This window comes from Orcinus orca, chromosome 5, assembly GCF_937001465.1.
Source record: "Orcinus orca chromosome 5, mOrcOrc1.1, whole genome shotgun sequence".
Classification (NCBI taxonomy): domain Eukaryota; kingdom Metazoa; phylum Chordata; class Mammalia; order Artiodactyla; family Delphinidae; genus Orcinus; species Orcinus orca.
The window spans coordinates 75916307-75939131 of record NC_064563.1 but is presented as its reverse complement, the minus strand read 5'-3'; the positions used below and the strand labels follow the sequence as shown (position 1 = coordinate 75939131).

At 48.0% G+C, this 22825-nt stretch overlaps 1 protein-coding gene and 1 pseudogene across 1 annotated transcript in view; both read left to right on the top strand.

Annotated features, from left to right (window-relative positions):
- The window catches only part of XXYLT1 (xyloside xylosyltransferase 1), a 190411-nt gene that overhangs the window by 109198 nt on the left and 58388 nt on the right, over nt 1–22825 (top strand). Inside the window, exon 3 of the mRNA XM_004278770.3 lies at nt 5762–5894. Coding sequence (XP_004278818.1) covers nt 5762–5894 — 133 coding nt within the window. The remainder of the gene's footprint in view (nt 1–5761; nt 5895–22825) is intronic.
- Nucleotides 2807–3706, top strand: LOC105748459 (NADH dehydrogenase [ubiquinone] flavoprotein 2, mitochondrial-like; annotated as a pseudogene).

The window sequence follows — 22825 nt, the reverse complement described above, 5'->3', positions numbered from 1 at the left end:
CAGAAAGGAGTGTCCTCCTGCCTCAGCCTGAAAGTTGACAACTGGGTCAGTCCTTTCCCATTGGTGTGAAGGGGTCACTTCATGCTGGAGCTGCTGCCTCTTGCCTTCCTAATCAGTTAACCTTGTGTGGCGAAGGCTCTCTCGAAAGAAGTCTTCCCAAGCTTAAGCAAATCCTTCCTGAAAGGTGCTTTACCAAGGAGGAATTATAAAAAATATTAAAGCATCTCAAAGTCCTGTGTCTTAGGGCTGCACGTCACCTTCCCAAGGTCACTCCCAGCCAGTCCCTAAAGGTCTGGGAAAGTGCTCAGATTGACTGAGGGGCATATTAAGACAAGGCCAGGCTCTGCCCAAATGCATTAACTGGTTCTCCTCAAGGGAATCTGATGTCCTTGAGCTCGGCCCTCTGCCCAGGTCCTGTCCAGGCAGGCCAGGGAAGGAGGTATTCGGGTTGCTTCAGGCAGATTAAGTAGGATTTAGATGATCTTGAAAGACCAGAGAGTACACATAGCACATGGTAAGCCTTCAAGGAAGAATGACTGATTGACAGACCGCATGGCCCCTCGATCAGGAATTTCTCTAATTATAGTGAAATTAACGCTTTTATATAGAGGGCTTCCTCATAATTCTCATCTGACCAGGCTGTCGCTCTGCTTTTTGTCTATCAAGGTCTTTGGCACTTCTCCGTGCTCCCAGGCCTCCTGTGTGGGTAGCGGTGGAGCTAAAACTTACCTCCCAGGAGCTCCTCTCCCGTCACAAGCAGAATCAGGGTCTACTGGGAAGAGCATGCTGGGCTTTCAAGTCAAGCAGACCTGGGTTCAGATCCCAGCTCCGAGACTTGTTGGTTGTGGGACCTTGAGCTTTTGTTTTTAACCTTTCTAAGCCTCTGGTTCTTCATTTAAACATGGGAATAACTCCACTTAACATGTCGGGTGGTTATGAGAAATAAAACTGTTGCCTGTATAATAATACCAGACACTTATAAACCACTCAGAGAAAGGGTGCTTCTCATGTGGCATTCGCTGATATTATTGGAAGTACTCCCAGGGCCGTGAGGATGAGAGTTCCCTTTCTTTCATAGCCCTGACGGTGCCACAGAACTACCACCATACTTCCTTGAGGCCTCCCATCTCCAGGTCAAACACCCTTTTGTCCTCTCACCATCCCCACCCCCGGCGATGATGTGATTTCTCTGTTTGGGATGATGGTGCCATTCTGTCCCTGTCTCATGAGGGCTCTGCTCTACCGTGTGTGAGAGCTGCCTGAAACCCTGGATTTGGGAGCTCGGGACGCAGGAGATGGACTGAAAGAGAGAAATGGCTGGAGGGGTGTGTGCGGTGGAGCCTCCCCGTCATGACTCCTTGATGGCTGCAACTCATGCCTGGACACTCTCTCCTGGGACACAGTGGCCTTCCCTAAGGTCACCATCAGGTTCCTTACCTCTGTTCTCCAGGGCCAGCTCTGAGAGCAGCAGGTGCCCCGAGACTCCACCTTGTGGCCTGTTTCTCATCTCCTTCCCGGTTTAGGGCAGCGTCTAGGAGGCAGCCACGTCAGCACATGGGCTTGCTGACCTCCAGGCTCCTGGGTCATCACCCTTCCTAGTTTCTAGGTAGTTGTGATTATTGTCTTTAGTGCAGGAGGGGAAGTGGCAGTTTTGCTCACATTTACGTGTGGGGTGGGCAGTGTGAAGGCAGGCAGGCCGCCGGGTCCGAACTGGCCTGGGGCCCATTCTCATCTACCCCCTTCCCACAGGGGCCCAAGAAGCAGCCTGCTCCCCTCTGGCCTGAGCAGCTGGATTCTCACCTACTGGCACTTTTTTTTTTCCAGAAAGCTCATATGGGATATCAGTTACTGATTTGTTTCTGCATCACAAAGGAAAGTAGAACAGAGACAAATGAATCAGTTTTCTTGAATCATGAGCTGTGATTTCTTCATAAACTAATCTAGAGAATGACTGAATTCCACAAACGTTCCTGAGCATTTACTGAATGCCAAGCCCCGCACTATGAGTGGACGGAGGCCAAGATGCCGAAGATGGGGTCCCTGTCTTCAGGGGGCTTCCACGGGCAGTGGGTCCTGACAGCACCGTGCTCTGCAGCTGGGCCGCCGTGAAAGGGTGGTGGAGAGTTGAGGGGGGAGCCCGGCATTCTGGGTAGGTGGTGCTGTTACCTCACTGCTCCTCGCCTGCCCAAGTCCCCTTCTTCCGTTCAGTCTTCCTCAACTGCCTCAGGCTCTAGTGAGTGTTCCCTACTCTCCAGACCCTGGGTTCCTGTGGTGCCTACAGCCTGGATGACGTTTCCCACCTGTTCTCTCGTCTTCTTGGCATCACAGCCTCATGAGGCACACTGTATCATCTGCACTAACAAATGAAAAAACTAAGGTTTAGAGAAGTGAAATAATTTCCCCAGGGTCACAGAATTAATCAGCAGCAGAACTGGAATCTGCTCCCTTGTGGTCTGATTCCCAGGCCAGGCCTTCTCTTAGTACTACTCTTTCTCCTTCATCACTTAACCCTCTTCCATGTCACGTCAGCACTAGGTCCCCCCTTACTGTTTTCGGTCACCTGAGTGTCCCTCCCTGAGGGCAGGGCCCAGTCAGCTTGGTGTGTGGTCCCCTGCTGCCACCACTGGCCCAGGAGCTCAGACAGTCCTGTTGGATAAAGGATGGAGAATGATCTCAGTGCCTCTCTCCTCCCTTCTCGCCCCTGAGTCATCTGGGGGCAACGGAAGCAAACAGCTCTTAAGAGCCAGGTGATTGTGAGAGTCGGTCTGTCTAATTATAGCTCAGTTAGTCTTTCAGACAGTGGATTAAAAACATAACAGTAGACCTGGCGTGGCCCAAAGGCCCACAGTTTGGCCTGCCATGTTCCTCTCCATGGTGCTCTGGGCCCGCGCGGCTGGCTTCGCTGCCCAGTGGGGAAGACATATAAGGAATTTGCATAAGACAGCTGTGCAGAATGGAGCCGGAGAGAACTCCAGCTCTCTGGAGCTCTTATTTGTGCAGAGAGATACTCCTGAGAATAACCCAGATGCTCCATTTGATTTCACACTGGAAAACTGTAAGAGGATAGAGGCAGTTGTAAAAAACTACCCAGAAGGGCGTAAAGCAGCAGCTGCGCTTCCAGTCCTGGATTTAGCCCAAAGACAGAATGGATGGCTGCCCATCTCTGCTATGAACAAGGTTGCAGAAGTTTTACAAGTACCTCCAATGAGAGTATATGAAGTAGCAACTTTTTATACAGTGTATAACCGAAAGCCAGTTGGAAAACATGTTCAAGTCTGCACTACTACGCCTTGCGTGCTTCCCTTGCATGCCTCGTAACTCCGACAGCATACTGGAGGTCATTCAGAAGAAGCTTGGTGTAAAGGTTGGAGAGACTACACCAGACAAACTTTTCACTCTTATAGAAGTGGAATGTTCAGGGGCCTGTGTAAACACACCAATGGTTCAAATAAATGACAGCTACTTTGAGGATCTGACACCTAAGGATATTGAAAAAATTACTGATGAACTCAAGGCTGGCAGAATCCCAAAACCTGGGCCAAGGAGTGGACGTTTCTCATGTGAGCCAGCCGGAGGCCTTACCTCTTTGACTGAACCACCTAAAGGACCTGGCTTTGGTGTGCAAGCACGCCTTTAATTTATATTCAACTGTAAATATGTCACTGGAGAAATAAAATACGAATCTCCTATCTACATAGACTTTTTATATTATTTGTTCATTTCCGTCTGTGTACACCTTGCTTGTAACCTAGCAACTTGCAGCTGTAAGTGCCACATCAGAACTTCAGAGCACCATTTTAGTCGTCTGCTGTCTTTGGCTAACTATGAACACATTATTACATAAGCCAGTTAACAGTTATTTCAATATTACCCATTTTCAACTGCCCCTTCACTTTTTTTTTTTTTTTTTTTTGGCGATACGCGGGCCTCTCACTGCTGTGGCCTCTCCCGTTGCAGAGCACAGGCTCCGGACGCGCAGGCTCAGCGGCCATGGCTCACGGGCCCAGCCGCTCCGCGGCACATGGGATCTTCCCGGACCGGGGCACGAACCCGTGTCCCCTGCATCGGCAGGTGGACTCTCAACCACTGCGCCACCAGGGAAGCCCGCCCCTTCACTTTTATCAGTAATATTAGGTTATTGTGAAGTAAAAATTCTGTCAAATTTCAAATACATTTTGCTGTCCCATCTTTAGTCATAGCCAAGTCTTAAGTTAATATGATATTTCTATAAACCTTATTTGTCAGTATTCTCGGTACACAATTGTTACTGTAATTTCAACTGGTAAATGACACATCAAGCAGACTGTAGGTGTGACGAGGACAGGGTAGTTGTCTCTAGAAGTACTGTTTATCATTTTTAAGGAAGGAAGGTACAAAACAAAACCTGACCCTGCAAGTATACAAAAACTAATTGGGGGAGGAAACTGCAAGTGGAACTTGAGTTGGAAAGTTCAGTGGATATGGGAAATATACTCCTCAGCTGAATGCATATTACAACTTAGAAGAAAGAATAAAACCCTTTGTGTACAATGTCCAGTTCAAGAAACTAGATATGAGTTTTACAAGCTGGAATAAAAAATGAACAGCCAGCTTTAATTCAGGGATAGATCTAAACTAATCCAGTTGTTCCCGGATTTCTCAGAGTCACTGTTTGGCCTTGATCTTATGACAGACTAGTAACTATGATGCTTATGAATATGATTATTTTTAAGACTGTCTTTAAAAACTAGTTTTTGAGAAATGAAGTTGAGTAATTTGTACTGAGGTAGATGGACCTAGAGTCTGTCATACAGAGTGAAGTAAGTCAGAAAGAGAAAAACAAATACCGTATGCTAACACATATATATGGAATCTAAAAAAAAAAAAAGGTTCTTATGATCCTAGGGGCAGGACAGGAATAAAGACACAGACGTAGGGAATGGACTTGAAGACATGGGGAGGGGGAAGGATAAGCTGGGATGAAGTGAGAGAGTGGCATTGACATACATACACTACCAAATGTAAAATAGATAGCTAGTGGGAAGCAGCCACATAGCACAGGGAGATCGCTCCCTGCTTTGTGACCACCTAGAGGGGTGTGATAGGGAGGGTGGGAGGGAGACGCAAGAGGGGAGGGGATATGGGGACATATGTATATGTGTAACTGATTCACTTTGTTATAAAGCAGAAACTAACACAACACTGTAAAGCAATTATACTCCAATAAAGATGTTTAAAAAAAAACCCAAAAAACAGTATCTGAGGTCTTTTAGCTGTTTCTCTCTGGGTCAGCATCCTAACTCCACACATACCTAGGTTTGCAGAAATATATAGGAATAAGAACCTGAAGCAATAATGACTTCTGTGGGTCACTTACTACCTGTACCCCAAAGAGAAACACCTGTATGCTTTGAGTTTTCAGTAGGGTGTCCGTGTACTGTACCATCTAAATCAGATACTTTTGAGAATGAAATGGTGCCCTGTTGACAGTTACACCAGGGCAGTGGCCTAAACTGGAGGATCAGGTTGCCTAGTTTTACAGAAACTGTCTGTCTGCAATTGGAAGGAAATCTCCAGGGCCGCTGTTTTTCATGAAGGCTTCTAGTGAGTGGGGGCTTGCTGGTAGATGAAGGGCCTTTGTTTCAAGCAGTGTCTTTGCATTATTCAGTGACAGCAAGAATAATCCAGTACCCTTTTCTGCACCTTTCACTTCATTTTCTGTCAGTGGCTGAGCCTCCCAGGATGTGTGTCTGTCTCATTATTGTATTGTTCTTTCCTCCAGAGATCCTGCGGATAATTCAGCTGGACCTAGACCTAAAGTACAAGACCAACATCCGGGAATTGTTTGAGGAGTTCGATAACTTCCTGCCCGGCGCCGTCATTGGCATAGCAAGGGAGATGCAGCCAGTATACAGGTATGTGGCAGCAGCTGGTGGGGGGCCTCCAGGACCCCTCCTCACTCCCCCTCCACCCTCGGCAGATGGGGACTGATCCGTCTGCAGTCTTTCTGTGCTGAATATCTCAGGGACACGTTTGTACTTATTGCTTATATTTAGTAGTATGGGCAGGTGGGTCTGCACCGAATCCATAGATGTTACTTCATTCATTTGGCGGAGTTTGTGACATTTTTTCTTGTGGAAAGCCCAGCCATTTGGATTGTTGGTTCTGGCTCAGCTCAGAATTTTAAAATCTTGGGCTTTGTCTTACAGAGAAGGTATCAAGATACAGCTTTAACTTGCCAGTCTGGTGATGAACTAGGTTTTCTTGGCCTCGAGTCACCGTGACCCCTCCTCTGTATAAGTGGAGTGGGTTTATCAGTGTCTTTCGGGGAGGGAGAGGCAGCATAATTTTGGAACACAGATTGGCATCTGCTAGTGAAACGCGTGTTCTGGTGCTGCAGTGCTTCACTGTCAGGTGTGCAGCATAAAGGAACTCCAGCACCTGAGGACCAGGAGACACATTCAAGAGTGTTCGTCACGGCATTATTTGTAGTAGCCCAAACTGAAAACAACCTAAATGCTCATAGACAGCAGAATGGATAACTATAATATATTCATCTAACTGAGTATTATATAAAGATAAAACGAGCGGACGGGGAGCTAGCTATGTGAATTGATAGGCAAAATGGAAATGTAATCTTTAGGGATATATACGCAAGTGGTGAACATCATAAGGAAAACCAAGGAAATGATGGTTCCCAAAACCAGCATGACTGTTGCCTCTGGAGGGAGCGGAGGAGTGGTGGGGACGCAGACACGGGTGGGGATTGCCGCTGGAGGGCTGCATTTCTTTTGTGCTGCACTTGAGGGAGTGTGTTTGTGTTTGCATGTACTCCTTTGTACGTAATATATGCCTTACAATTTAAAAAAATTTATAAAGGAAAGGAAAAGCAGAAACACATGTAGGTTTTTGTTAAAAACTAGGCCCACGGCCCTGGATACAGAGAGCTCCGTGTTGCTGACTCTTCCTCCTCTGGCCAGAGCCAGAGCTCACCCAGAGCCTGGAGCTGGGATTTCACTGCCCCCTGGGCTGGCCCACCCTTCGTTCTCAGTGCACACCCTCCTGCTGGCTCCCTGTGGGCATTCTCAGAGCTAGGCCCAGTCTTTGGAGAGCTGCAGGGCACCGGCAACTGGTGACTCAAGGACACGCATTTCCTCCAAGACAGAGGAGAGTGACAGCCTCGGCTTGGTTGTAGTTATTTGCAAGACCCAGATCACACAACAGGAAATTCCTGCAAGGCCTCTGAATGAGTCGATAACTCCTGGGCCTGGTGGGCTGTTCTCCCTTACGTAATCCTCTTGCAGGTTGCCCCAGAGTGACAGAGTGGAGCCCTTTGCTCTGCTGTGTGTGGGGAAGGGAGAGGTTTGGGCAAACATCTGCCCTGGTACTCATAGCAGCCTCCCTGCCTCATTCCCTCACCTTCATACAAGGTGTATCTTATGTCTGGGGGTCTTGATTTAACAGAGAGAGGAGGGACTTCCTTGGCAGTCCAGTGGTTAAGACTCCACGCTTCCACTGCAAGGGGACACGGGTTAGGTCCCTGGTCAGGGAACGAAGATCCTGGGAGGAGAAGGAAGAAGCACTCAGAGTCTGATATGCTATGTGCTGGTGCCTGCCCAGCCACCATGCTTGGGCTCCTCCGTCTGGGAATGGGAGCAGGTGGGCTCCGAGACCTCCCTCTTTCAGCCCTGGCATTTGTGATCCCAGCCCTTCCAGCCCTCACCATTTACGCACAGTCTTTCCTTGGCCTGAGGTTGCTTGTCAGCTGGTGAGATCCTCACTGCTCGTAGGGCCAGTGCCCCAGGGATCCTTAAACCAGGCTTACTATTAAGTGCAGTTAGAGCCTGGAGGCCTCCAAGCCTCCGTTTGGAATCTTCTCATGTAATATATATGGAAACCTGATCACACTTAATTTAAATGGTGTTGGCCAGAATTCATGTTTTCTGTACCTTGAGGATTTTAAAAACAGTGAAACTTAAATCAATTTAATTGGCTTTTTCAAGAGAAATCTTGGAAAGATTTTAGATCCAAAATGAAGTTGAGTTTTTCTCACCTTCCGAATCTTTAATTATCATTCTGTACGATGAGACAGAAGAGACCCCTGCGTCAGGGCAGCTGGTAGAGTCCAAAAAATGCCTTGTTTGTAGGGCCTGCGCCCTCAGAATCAACAGAAATTAAAAGTCTGTCCATGTTCTCCCCCCCGCTTCCACCCCTCTGCAGCTGAAATGTTTCTAAACACCTCTGATAATTAAGTCTGCAAATGACTGCCCTGAGCTAATCTGCGCCCCGGGGTTCTGGATAATTGCCTTTGGGTATTTGTTTCAGGCTGAGAATGGTGCTGGCTGGGGTGGAAACAGAGTGTGGTTTTTTGCCATCTTCCACAGAAAACTGGAGGCTCCAGTGGCCCAAAAGATCAAGTGTTAGTTGTCTGCCACTTTGGAGTCTGTGCCTGTGTGTTTGTAGGGAGGGGTGGGAGAAGCAAGAGGAGGGGTGAAGGCAGGGGAGTAAACAGGGCCTGAGCAAGGGTAGGCAGAGCGGAGCCCTTGTGAACAGGCTCAGCCCCATCTCCATGGACTTGGCCAGCGTAGCTGGTGGGGAATCCCCGCGGCTGTCTGCCCACCTGTGTGGGCACCACCCTCCCCCAGGAACTGGCAGTGGGGCCTGACTGCCACATGGTCTCCCTGAGTGTGGACTGTGAGATGGGCAGGATTTTATCATAAACAGAAGCTGCTAGCATCTGTGAAAAGAAAGGAAAATTTAGAAGCCAAACAGCACAAAAGCAAAACAACTGATGAACAGAGCACATTCTGATCTGGAAACTCACTAAGCAGAAATAAATCTAGACCGTCTCAGCTGTGTTCTTTTTATAGTCACTTGTCCGACAGTTACTGTACTTCAAAAAAGGCACATATTAAGTCATTTTTGTGGCTGTTTCCCTTCGATTGTGTGCCACAGATGTTAGAGGCTTGGGGGGCTGGAGGAGAAAGTATTTCCCACTGTCCTTTTGACAGATAGCTTTTTAAAAAACAATTTCCCCCCCCAGAACATAACACCAAATCAACTGTGTTTTCGGGAAAATGATGGCTCGTGGGATGCTAGCATAGGGATAGAGGAGCCTTTTCCTCTTGGGTCCCTGTAAGATTTTGTTGAGTCAGATATCTCATGACCTTCCTCATCTGAAAACTGGGGAGCAGCGGTCATCTTGGGTGGAACATTGTCCTTCTTGTCTTGACTCTTCCTCTGCCTCTTTGTCAGGGAACTATGGTTAGCTGGGCAATGTGGTTAGTTGGAATTAGTGGCCCCAAGGAGAGAAGGGTCTAGTGCTTTCTCTGTAAATAGAATGATCTCTGTAAGTAGACGACTGTATTTTGCAAATATGTGTTAGTCCAGGATGCCGTTTAGAATTTACTTCCTTATGAATGTATTGGAAAAGTAAAGATCTGCTTTGTGTACAACCTATAAAAATTATAAGGGTGTATCAGCAGGCAAAGCAGCCATATGTAGAAGAAATAGCGCTCAGATTATACTCAGAAGCCGTGGATTATAGTCCTGCCTTTCACGAATTACCCATGTGACACTTTGCAAGTCAGTTGATTCTCTGAACTTCTGTGTTTTCATCTGTAAGTGGGGATAAATATGGCTAATACACAGAATTACTGGAACACTCAAATGAAATAATGCACATGCAAGTTTCTGGTGTAGAAGAGACTCTCAGTAAAGGTGTTGTCTCCCTCCTTCCTTAATCATCACAACTGCATTTGTGTTTTCCTTTCCTGCTGATGTGTTTTTCTGTATACCTCCTCTTCTACCCCACTCCCAACCATATAGGATTGCCAGTTAAAATGCAGGATACCCAGTTAAATCAAATTTCAGATAAACAACGAATACTTGTTTTAGGTAAGTATATCCCAAATATTGTATAGGGTTATACTTACACAAGTATTTGTTGTTTATCTGAAATTTAAATTTAACTGGGTATCCTGTTGGGTTCCCTTCCTCCCTTCTCTCCCTCTCTCCCTTCCCTTTCTTCCCTTCTTTCTTGGCTAAATCTGGCAGTTCTACCCCTGCCAAAGTGTTAAACCCTCCCTTTTCAGCAGAGGACTGTGAGCTGGCTTTTTTATAAGATCCTTGAGTGAGCAGGAACAAAGGGTATGGAACTGGAGCTTATGAGGGAAACGGGTGGGAGGGTGGGAGGCAGGGAGGGAGGGAGGCTGGGAGGGTGGGAGGCTGGGAGGGAGGAAGGCTGGGAGGGAGGGAGGCTGGGAGGCTGGGAGGGAGGGAGGCTGGGAAGGAGGGAGGCTGGGAGGGTGGGAGGCTGGGAGGGAGGGAGGCTGGGAGGCTGGGAGGGAGGCTGGGAGTGTGGGAGGCTGGGAGGCAGCCCTTAAAGTCTCCGTGAGGCACCAGGCCTGAGGTCCACCACCCACCCCCTGCAGGGGGCCCAGACTGTGGCCTGGGTCGTCCGGGGAGGCCCCGGGGGCTAGGAAGCCTGGCAGTGGCTTAGCCAGGTCACAGGGCCCCTGCTGAGCCTGGAATGAGTGAGTGTGTGAATGTGTGTGTGTGTGTCTGTCTTCGTGTTGAGGAGCTGGGGTCACAGCCATTGGTCATGGTCACTCTGTCTTGAAGCTGCCGCCTGAGGAGCTGCTGAATGGCAGCTTTGTTGGTGGGGGCCGTGGGCTTCCGGTTCATTCTCTCTTGGCTCCACAGGCTGGCTGTGTGCTGGTTTGAGCCCAAACCCACCATGAGGTGGAAGCAGCAGGCTAATCCTGTCAGCTGCTGATAACCCCACCAGGCAGGAATTTGCTTTTGTGGTAAATATTTGAATAGTGTCCACTCTTTTACCTTTTTAGGTCATGTGCTTTTTATTGATAGCATTTGTGCCAGCCTAACCTCTTTCCAGATGCTTGGAATGAAAATGTCCAGCGTATTTGCAGGCTGCTTTATCCCACTCCTGGGACTGGAGAAGGGCTCTCCGGGACATTGGGAAGGAGGTGAGGACTAGCACAGAAGTAGGAGGGGAGGAAGTAGACTGATACCACCTCTGCCACTCAAGGCTGTGTGACCTTGGGGAAGTTTCTTGATCTCTCTGAGCTTCAGTTTCTTTAGCTGAGACCTGGAGATTATAGCACTGTACAGTACTGTATATGGTGGAGTTGACTGGAGGCTAAATTAAACAGTGTGCCTGGCACAGAGTAGCACTTCCTACTGGTGGCAGCAATTTTATCCAGTCCCACTCAGCCACTTGGTTCTGTGACCTTAGGGAAATCATTTAACCTCTGAGGTTCAGCTTCCTCATGGTATGTGAAACTGGAGCAACTGATAATTTAGCATAATTAGTGCTGATACTTTGGCTTCTCAGCATCTGAACCCACTTCCCATGTTTGAGGAATGTCCTGCCATAGAAGCCTGCCTCCCTTTATGGAAGACAAACAGGCTGGAGACTCTCTTTCCTGGACTCCTTGCAGCTAGGGTGTTGTCGCTGTGTTCCCCTTCTTCCCTCCATCCCCTGAGGAAAGCACCCTCAGCAATTTAGCATCTATGCAGGCTTGTTTTATACTTTTACTATATACCCTAAGCAATATAAGGTACTTGCAGAACAGAAACTGACAGTATTACAAGGAGAAAACAGAGTCCACAATGATGGAGTGATATGTTAACATGCCTCTATCAGAAACCAAGAGCTCAGAGAGGTGGAAGGTAGGCATACAGAAGATCGCAGCAGAGGAGGAAGGAAAAGGGGGGGCGGGGGACGTGAGGAGGACAGACTGTGCCTGAGGCAGGCACCGGTCCCCTGTTTCACACCGTGAGCCTGGCTGGGGGCCTGCGGTATTTCAGTGCCCTCCAGAGCATGACCTTCCGGTCACTACCTGCTTCTGGACTCCAGCCCTTGGCTCTAGTGGTTTCTGGTTCATGGAGATGTTCATCTCATTTTTCACCCCTATTATTTCCCTTCCCCTGCTACATTCCTTGAATTTAAAATATTATTATATAAGAGTAATACATTTTCATTAAAAATTCAAACAGTATGCGAGGATTATTATTTTTCCAGAAATTTTCTACAGATTTATCAGTTGTGTGTGTGTGTGTGTGTGTGTGTGTGTGCGTGGTGTGTATAAGTGGACTCATACTTTATATACCCTTGTGCATCTTTTTTTATTTGCTAAACAGTGTATCTTGGCCATCCTTATACCTAACTCAGTATTCCTTTATTAAACATTGCTAGTCTCCCAATATATTTTTTTTTTTTTTTGCGTTTTATTTTGGAAAACTTCCAACATAGAGGTAGACAGAATCATGTGTTCTGTCTAGAGTCTAGTATTCTGGGTGCTTCAGTATTGTAATATTCATGGAGCTTCAGTAACTATCAACTCTGAGCCAACCTTGTTTCATCTTTACCCCCATCCACTTTTCCTCTTCCCTCCTCCCCAGCCACCCCCATTATTTTGAAGCAAACCCAGACAGCATACCATTTCATCAGTAAATGTCATTTAAAATCCATTATTTTTTTAAAAAACAATTCTATGTGCTTGTTTCTGGGTTTGGAGCTGAGAGGTTGTGTGAACTCATGGTGTCATTTTGTCTTCAAGTTTCTCTGTCTGAAATCAGTTTGTATGAGGGAGGAAAACAGACAGACACGGCTCTAACATCTAGCCAAGCAGCATCTTCCATCACTCTCCAGATTGTCTTATGTCAGGATGTTAATGTAGCAGTAGTGTCTTGAAGATTCTATGGCCAATATAAATTCAGGTCCCTTGCTCACTAGGCATGAAGCTCTGCTTGTAAGAGAACCTGTCCCCGCCGTCGTTCCAGGATGAGTAAGCATGGGGCTTGGAGGTGGAAGGTAGTAGATTTTCTCCTGACACCTGAGGATCAACTTCTTGCCTCTTTGTTCTTGTGTTTTTTAAAAAATTAACCAAGATTGAACCTGTCAGTTTCTATTAGAGTTAAATCTGAGTAAAGAGAAAACAGCTTGCCAGCTTTCAAACTAGTGACTGATAAAGAAGCCCCGTATTCCTTCTTCCCTGGGATTTAGAAGACAGGGCTGACTGCTTTTGCGGAGCCCGTGTAACCTGCAGGCAGTGGTATAGCCCCTCCAGGAATCACTAGCAAAAGGGGAGAGAAATACCTGCCCTGCGGTGGAGATAAAAATATCTATTAGAAGCTCATTATTTTTTAATGACCCCACTGGGAAAATATATTTTAAAAGGAAAAAGCTGCATACAGAAAACCTGAGTGGAATTCTGTTACTGTTAATGTAATTATTTCCTCTCTGATGGCTGTGCCCGCCAGGGAAGCTGTGAACATCTGCTGTCATCTGAAGGCCATGGGAGTCAGGGAGGCTCCCAAAGGCTGAATGCTCAGGCTGAGATGAGGTCCTGGTGGGGACCATGTGAGGGGCTTCCCTCCTCTGAAAACACTACTCATTTCAGCTCTTCTGTTATCCTGTGCATTATGAGTCCTCTGGTACTACTGAATCAATAAGTAAGATCCATGGCATGGTACCTGACTGACACAGATGTCATTGGAAGAATGAGTGAGGAAATGAAGGAGCGGATGGGGTGAGGCCAGGTTGCATGCTAACTTTAGGGTGTGCAGACCGAGTGCCAGGCACGTAGTAGCTGTTGATTGAACACATGGAGGAACCATCGTTTAATCAGAGGATGCTTCCTCAACAGTGTGTTGGCCAGCTGTTAAGTAAGGGTCTATAGTCCATCGCTGGTGTTTTTATAGAAACTGCTTTCACATTTTTCTTTTTAACGACAATCCACAGGAAACATTGTTATTCTTAATTTTTATTGGGTTCATCGCGTGTGAACCGTAAGATTAGGTGCTTTGAGGAATTACGAGGTAGAACACATGGTTCCTGCTTTCAGGGAGATTATAATGCGAGGGAGATAGGGCAGATGAAATTCAGTAAAGACACAAATGCCAAAGGTGCAAACGCCAAGTCAGTGCTGCTGTTCAGAGGTTTCCCTTGGATGAGCCACAAATACGTGGGACTGAGAGCTTCACTGTGTGGCCAACGTCATCCTCAGTTTAATATTCTGCCTTCAGAATTGTAAGGGGTGTGTGTGTGTGTGTGTGTGTGTGTGTGTGTGATGCTTCTTTCTTCTGAAAGGTCTCTGGAAGGGCCCTTGGATTTGCTATGTGGGTATAGCCTCCAGGAAGCGTGCTTAGGACGGACCTGGCCCTGCACAAATAGAAGACTCCCCCAGTGGGCTTTTACTGTGAGCCTGGCTGAGCAGGAGAGAGAAACTAGACCCTGTCCTCCGGGAGCTGGCAGCCTAGCTGGAGGGACTGCCGCCCTGGATGGCTTCCCGGGGGGGTGGGCCTGGGCAGGTGCTCCAACGGAGGCCCAGCAAAGGATGACAGGCCCGGGAGGACTATCCTTTTTTTGCATTACAACTTGTTTCTTTTGCCAAATAAACATCTTGTTGAGAGAACCTCATTTGTAATCTAGGCGGCAAAAAAGACTTATCTGTAAGCATCTTCCTGGGGAAAAGAGGCAAAATAGAGTTGAATCACAGTGACGTAGGTACAAGAGGGACTTTCTGTGACAAACAGTGTGTGAACAGGGCTAAGTTAGGCATGGCTGGCTCCACGTGAGGAGAATTTCAATATGGCTCCGTGGCTACCTCGGGTACACATTTCAGCCACATGACTGCATTTCTGCAGGTGATTAAGTGTGATGGATATTCAGTCCCCAGGCCTCTGCCACTAGGTTAGCTGCAGAATTGATATTGCAGAAATATCAAGCTTTTAAACTGGACTTGAGTTTGAACTGAACGCCTTACCTCCAACTCCTGCGTTGAGGGACTTCTTTAAACAAGCCCTTTGCTGTTGGTCGTAGAGCGTTCCCATGATCTTCTGTTTGGAGGGGGCAGAACTGACCCCCACATCAAGGAGCTGCCCGTAGGAGCGTGTTGATCCAGGCACCTAGCCGTCCCTGGCGTGCTTATCCTCAAGACTTTGCTATCACTGTTTGTAAAAGGAGCTGCATATTTAGGAACCAGAATTGCTTCCTGTATAATAATCTGCCTGTCCCCACCCCTGCAGATGAGCACTCATTATGAGGCGTGCTGCTCCTGATGGGTTTTCAGAAACGTGAGGTCATGGAGATGCTCATGGGGCCTCATTACTGCCAGGCAGCGTGGAGTGCGTGCCAGTGCATTTGGGTGCTTCTCTGGTTCTCCTTGACCGCTTGGTCCTGTAGGGAAACACTGTCTCCCTTAATAACATGAAGCCCGGTGTCTACACAGAGTATAAGCAAGGGCAACCCTTTCCCTAACTGCTAGGACCATCTTATCTTGTTGGACCCAAGGATCATGAGCTTGGAACTGTAAAGAAGACAGTCTAATTCTAGTGCTCTAACTTGGCGCAGCAGCGAACAAGATTTTCATGTTCCTAATAATGTAACTGTAGTTCATTGGTATTCAGCTCTCAGCCTGGAAGTTGGCGTGTAAGCAAGGTAAAAGCATAAAGGTGAATCGTGTGTTTAGAAGGAATGACTAGAGGAGAGGAGAGGCATCCGCATTTCTTCTGCCTCCTCTTTCCTGCCAAGATGTCAGCAGGGTTTGGGAAGAATATGGCGTGACCTTGGTCCTTCAGGCCCCCTTTCCACTGACACCTCACATCCTTTCAGCTGCTGTCAAAGGTTAAATGCATCAGATAGATGATCAAGCAATACATTTTGTATAAAAGGAGTAGAGAGAGCCTTTGAGGCCTTGTTGGTGCAGAGGGGGGCTGAAACAGCCAGCTGGAACGTAGGAGAGATGTGTGGGTAAATGGAATATCTGTGAGGATAGGTGCCCACCAGCCACCTGCACAGACCAGAGCAAAGGAGCCCCAGTCTCCAGTCCACGTGCCATGTCACATTCAGGATCAGATACTGAGTGGCTTTTTGTTTTAAAAAGTGTAAAATGAGAGAACATCTGGTTAGGCTCTGAAAAGAAAAGATGATCATCCAGTGAACATAATATCTTGTAACAGGCACAAGAATCATTTGTGATTCAGGAACTCAGGATCCAGCCTGTAGCAGTTTAGTTTCAGGTAAATGCCTCCAGGAAGTAATACAAGTTTTTGAAGGTTTAATAATGGATTGTGACACAGAAGGAAGGAGAGCCGTTGACTGAAAACCCATCTATGCCCTGGTTCTTAACTGGTGTTTTTTTTTTTTTTTGCGGTACGCAGGCCTCTCACTGTTGTGGCCTCTCCCATTGCGGAGCACAGGCTCCGGACGCGCAGGCTCAGCGGCCGTGGCTCATGGGCCCAGCCGCTCTGCGGCATGTGGGATCCTCCCGGACCGGGGCACGAACCTGTGTCCCCTGCATCAGCAGGCGAACTCTCAACCACTGCGCCACCGGGGAAGCCCTTAACTGGTGTTTTTGATTATCTTGTTTATTTTGCATGAATATGGGCCCAGTGTTGCCTGGTGTTTTGATTTTTTTTTTTCTAAAAAAAGCCAGAAATATGTGTTATTAATGTAAAATCTCCTGATTTTAAAATAGTGGCAATTAAGCAAACAGTCTGCTGGGCAAACAAAACAAAATGGTGCACCAGATTCAGCCCAAGAACTGCCAGTTTGAGACTTTGGGTCTGAAAGTTCATTGAGGCAAAAAATTGACCAAATGCCTCCTCCAGTTGGCCTGGACCTTCCGAAGGCTTTGGTCGGTTGTTGGCTGGTCCTTGGAGGCTGATGGCAAAAGTTTTTGGGTGCTCAAACTTTTCCTCAAATATTTTCTCCCTATACTTGAAATAGTTGATTTTTATTGGTAATTTAAAATTCCATCAAATGATTTTTCTAATTGACCTCACACGTACCTAATCATAAAATGCCAAGGCCAATCATAATTCTCGTCCAGAAGTGTAATTTGGGAAGAAAATAAAAAGATCCCCAGACTTACGATTTATCAGAGTGGGCAACTACTTTAATGTGTATGCGAACATCTTTGAACTACTTTCAGTGTCTGAAGGTGCTTTGAGGAGCTTGAAGGTCTAGACGGGGAGGAGAGGAGGAGAGAAACGCAAGGCAAGAGGGAAGGAGGAGAGGGCTGGAGTCATGCGGCAGTTGTACATTCACTGCTTCTCATCCACCATCCTGTCTGTTCGGTGCTGCCTCGTGAACAAGCCAGGGAAGTGATGGCCCACGGAGACTCCAGCCTCCAGGCCTTGCTGTCTGCACAGGCATGGAAGTGAGGATGTTGGGATGTTGTCAATACACACAGAGTGGCCTCCTTGACGGCCCAGCTGGAGACTCTTCTCCCTGGTCTTAGAGTCACGAATAGTCCTATTTCTCCTGGATAATGAATTGGTTTCCCCTTCTGTACAACTGTTTAGATGTCCTTTGCTTTCAGTTCACTAACAGAAATCTTAGAGCCAAACTTGGGTACACCTGTAGTAAGCTTGTGGCTCTCTATAGGATGCCTGCTGGCATCTTTGCTAGCTAAGATAAATCCTTTTGGAACAAAATGGGGGTTAAAATTTAAAGGAAAGGAGAGAAGGAGGGAAGGAAGCTGGATGTAGTCTGGATTAGTCTCCACTTTCTAGATCCGGCTGACTGTTGTAATTAAAGATAAACGTTGTGAGAAGTAGTCCTGGAGGAAGTGCAGCATGGGTGGGGTGACCATTTAATTTCACCATTAATTTATTGTTTAAACTAGAATACTTTGAGAGTGAAAAGGGAATGCTGTTCATAATCACCCCAGGACCTCAAGGGCAAACCAAGTCTGTCCTGGGCCACCCGAGGATGTGTTACCACTCTAAGCTCGAGGCGGCAGATCAGGGAAGGATGTAAGGAAAAAGACTGGGCCGGATGGGCTTCCCTGGTGGCGCAGTGGTTGAGAGTCCGCCTGCCGATGCAGGGGACACGGGTTCGTGCCCCGGTCGGGGAAAACCCCACGTGCCGTGGAGCGTCTGGGCCCGTGAGCCGTGGCCGCTGGGCCTGCGCGTCCGGAGCCTGTGCTCAGCAACGAGGAGAGGCCACAACAGTGAGAGGCCCGCGTATCGCAAAAAAAAAAAAAAAAAAAAGACTGGGCCGGGAATGAGGCAGGGGGAGGAAGCTGTGAGAGGCTGAGGTAGTTAGGGTCAGAAAGACGGCTGAGGTTGGCAGTGTATCTGGGTTCACCATCTGTTAGAACCAGGAAGGGGACGTTGGGCTATTCTTGGGCTGGAATTTGGCTATTGACTGGACTGCCAAGGTGAAGAGTGAAAGCAGCCCATCTCTATGAATGCGTCTTACCAGGCCTGCCCCCACTTCTCCTGGTTTTCCGTGTCAGCGTGGGAGTTGTGATTGGCCCTGGATTGAATGGGAAGGTTGAGCTTCCCTTTTGGGTAGTGCTCAGACTATGTAGATACTAACTTGGGAACTAACCACTGGGATTTGGCCATAATTCCATGTGGAAGGAATCAGAGGAAAGAAGTGAAGGTGAGACGACTGCCTCTCAAAAGTGTAAATGCTTTGTTTTCAGTATTGATTCTTTGCTGGTCTCAAAAATTCCCAAGAGCTTTTAGTGTGCACTCGCCGCATGTCAGAATTTCGCCAGGGCTGCACTCTTTCAGCCTGTGACTGGGAAAGGCTGACCCTGTGCTTCTGTGCACTCCCAGATGCGGGAGGAGGGCTCAGGAAATGTCGCCTCTGCCTCCTGCATGCACTTGTATTACATCTAGAGCAGAATCTCCAGAAGCTGGGAGGGGTCCTCGTCTGGGAGCAACCAGCTGGGGCTGTAGGTGAGGGCAGCCCAGCCCAGCCCAGCCCAACTCCAGGAGGGGAATGGAGTGGAAACTCAGACTCTGCGGATTTCACGGGGCTGGCCCTGGCTTCACCCAAGATGAAGACCTTAGGCAATTAACGAGAGCTGGACATTTCGGTCTTGGGTGCATTTTGGGGAGGTGGCCCTTGTCCTGTCATCCCAGGACATTTGAGCTTATCCATGCTAACTTGGTGACTAGTAGCTTAGCTGTTAAGGATTCCACAGGTATCTGTTGAGGGCCTTCTCTACACCAGGCTCAGTGGACAAGCCACAGGCCCCACCCTTAAGGGTATACAGTCTGGACAGCAGGCCCTGCCTGCAGCCGAGGGACTGAGCACCCTGTAAAATTCTCAGCAGTCGTACTCCCGTAACTCAGAGGTACCTCCGGACCTTGCTTCCTTCCTGCTGCTCTTTCTGACGCTGAAGGCCCTGGTTCCCTCTGCATCACTCACACCGTTATCTGCTGCCTGGAAGCTCCTTAGCCAGAGTGTCCACTTGACTTTCAGTTTCATTTCACGCTGAACACCGTGTCTTGGCTCACTGACAGCTGCGTGTTTTGCAGCTAAGGGGCAGCCTACCCCATCCCTGTCCTCCCTGGCCCCAAATTAACTGATGACTTAACTCTCACACACTCTTGACCACCTCCTGTATGCCAGGCGTTGTGCTAATTCTAAAGTCCACATGCCTTAGCCTGCCACTCGGGGACCTTTGCAGTCTGCCTTTCCCCACATCCCCACCTTCCCCCATCCCACCAGCTCCCTGTACCTTTTGTACAGGAACCCTGAACCCCTGCTATCTCCCAAACAGGTGCTCACCCACATGTGTGGCCTTTGGGGATGACCTTCCCTCTGCCTAGGATGCTCTCCCTCCATCCTGCTCTTCGCCCCAGTCGTCCTTCAAGGCCCACGTGGCAAGCCCCCACTTCCAGAGAGCCCACCGAGGGCCTCCTTGCTCCCAGCTGTAAACCCCACTCCTCAGCGCTAACTGCTCTGAGATCGTTCAGCACGTCATAACTTGGAGGCCAGATGCTTCGTGTGTGTGTGTGTGTGTGTGTGTGTGTGTGTGTGTGTGCGTGCGTGTGTGTGTGTGTGTGTGTGTGTGTGTGTGTGTGTGTGTGTCTCCCCCGAAAAAGGTATGAACTCTTTGCAGACGGGGCCCTTGGCTGATAAAACATTACCATTCTCTCTCCCAGTCTCACAAGTACAATTTGAAAGCCTTGAACTGAAACCATTCCTGTAGCCATCGTCCAACTCTGGTCCTCTAAGAACATCTTGGAGTTTTAAGGCTTGGTTATTATTTTCAAATAATGGCATGAAGGATCAAGGAGGTAGAGGAGACTGAACTTTAGCCATAGGGATAAAACCAAATCACTCGGTTTTCTGGGATTATATTGTACATGCTCTCATTGCATTGTGAAGATAGACTAGAATGTCGGGAAATTATCCGACCTTGAAGTCAGACAGAGCTGGGTAGACTCCTGGTTCCACCACTTTGCTAGTCATATTACTCTGCATAATATATTGAAACCTTTTAAAGCCTCAGTTTCCTCATCTGTGAAATGGGGATATGCCCAGCATATTGGCTATAAAGTGATTTCTGCTCCCTGTGCCATGGCATATTTGAGATATGTGACTCATGTGTTGCAATGCAGGTGAAAGGATGTGTTTGGAAAAGCCTTCCTGGTGATCCTGATGTTGGAGTTTCTGCCTTCACTTTCCCCTGTTTGAGCATCACTGGCTTAGTCCTGTGGGTGCTCAATGAACAGTTGAGAATGAAGTGATGTCATATACACATCACACAACACCAGGCACAGAGGTGCTCAGTGAGCAACGTGCCCCCCCCCCAAGCCCACCGTCCTACACAATCCACATCTTCCCTTGGTGCTGGTCAGTAGTGGACAATGTCCCCAGAGGGGATACTGCAGAGCGGGAGGTGGGGCCTCCTTTTGAAGCCAGGAGGACTTTGTCCGGGCTTGGAAAGGCAGCGTGCTGTGCGGGAAGAGGCTGCATCCTGTATTATACGAAGCTGCCGCTGACCCTTTTCTTTTCACAGTCTTTGGGGTTCCAGGCCAGTTGCATGCCCTTGGCCATGATCAAAAATATGACTTTGCTTTTCTATTCCGTGGTCCAGAGACCAGTGTGGAAAGCCCAATGGCAAAGGTGCAGAAACTGGCCAGATTGGAGCTGACCGTGAGTAGCCATCTGTGTTTTGGAAATTACAGACTGAAAACAGCTCACAGCATACGGTGTCAAGGGTTTTCGAAGTACCAGTATTAAAGCATTTCAAGCTTCTCCTTATAATGTGACCATCCCTGCGTGCCACTCCACCCCCATACCCCAGAGGAGTGTCACACTCCACTCTCTCTCTCACTCCACTGTCTCAGGGCCCCTTCTCTGCCCCGGCTTCTCCAAGCTGGCTGATACAAGCACGGTCTCTGAGGCGCATGGGCACCATGGCCTGGCATAACCGTGCGGGGTGACCAGGGCTGCCCACAGCTAAGCCTGAGCTTATGGACAGCTTCCCGGTACTTGACCGGTCCACCTGTCCACCTCCTTCTAGACACTTGTTCCCTGGGGTCATGTCTCAGTTTGAGAACCTGTCTTCTGCATCTAGACTCGTGTGACGAAGGCTTTTGTTCAGAGGCAAAGAATAAGCTATTTGCTTCCTCAGACCTCCATTTGATCCTTTCTTGTCCCGGTCCTTGGACAGCCATGTAGTCTCCTTGCTGGCAGCTCAGGTGTGTGCTGTGAGCTGTGAGCTTCCTGCCGCAGCTTCTTAGTTCCTGCCAGTGGTTGGAACAGCACTGCAGTCCCTTAGGCTTGAGCAGGGCTCAACTGTTTCCAGGTTGGTTTCACATCTGCTCCTCATACTAACTCAGCAAAGTGGGAAGGCAGATAGTTTTATCCCTGTTTTGTAGAAGAGACTGATTTGGGCGTGGGTTGGATTTGCCCAGCGTCACTCAGTCACATGGTCAGGACTAGAGCTCGGGTCCCTGTCTCCTCTGTGCCTGAGGTCCCAGAGGGCTCGTTCCTGGCCCCTGCCCTCTGTTTCCTGAATTATGAGGCAGCAGATCTGGAGAGGTTTTGCAGCCTCACGCCCAGCCATCTCCCAGCCTGAGTCCCCTTTTTTGGAATTTACAGCATATACAGTTGCACCCCTCCAACTGCTATTCCCAGGTTCCACATCCGTGATTCAATCAAACACAGGTCAAAAAAAAATCCAGAAAATTCCAAAAAGCGAAACTTGAATTTGTCACACACTGGCAACTATTAACATAGAATTTTATTGTATTTACAACTGTTTACATTGTGTTAGATATGATAAGTAATCTAGAGATGATTTAAAGTATATGGGAGGATATATGTAGTTTATATGCAAGTACTACTCCATTTTATATAAAGAACTCGAGCATCCACAGATTTTGGTATTCCTGGGGGGGTCCTGGCACCAATGCCCCACACATAGCCAGGAAAGACTGTACTTACTTGCATGTTAAAGACGCAGAGTCTCTCCATTAAAAACTTTAAGAGCGCTCAAGTTCCTCCTTAGTGTTTGAGCCCCGTGCAAACTGCCCTCCTACCTCTGTTCACAGTTATATTTGGTAAAGGCTGGATTTCTGCTCTGACCTGTACAGGTCCCTCTGGCAAAAATAGTTTTATCACTTTTCCTCACAGCACAGTGATGTCCCTGGTGATGGATGCTGTGATGAGTGTGTAATTAAAGAGACTTGTGGATGGCTATTCTCAGTCTGTTTCTTGGGATTTTGGGTTTTGGGGGAATCTCAGTGGTGTAGGTTTTAGTGTGATTTGTGTCCAGTCAGGCCACTCATAGCTTTTATACCAAAGAGGGAATATTTTTAGTTATTAGAGGGCATGGGCTTCATTTTTGTGTTAGTCTGCAGCTTGACTTGGATTAAATATCTCTTACTGTTAGGGAAGCATTAGAGCATTTTCCTTTCTTCCTTCTTTCCTTCCCTCCCTCCATCCATCCATTCCTCATCCGTGACCCATCTAAGATGATAGGAAAGATTTACTGTGGGTGTCTTTGAATCTGATGAGTTTCAGTACCTACCCCTTAATTTACAGAAATCCCTTCCTGCT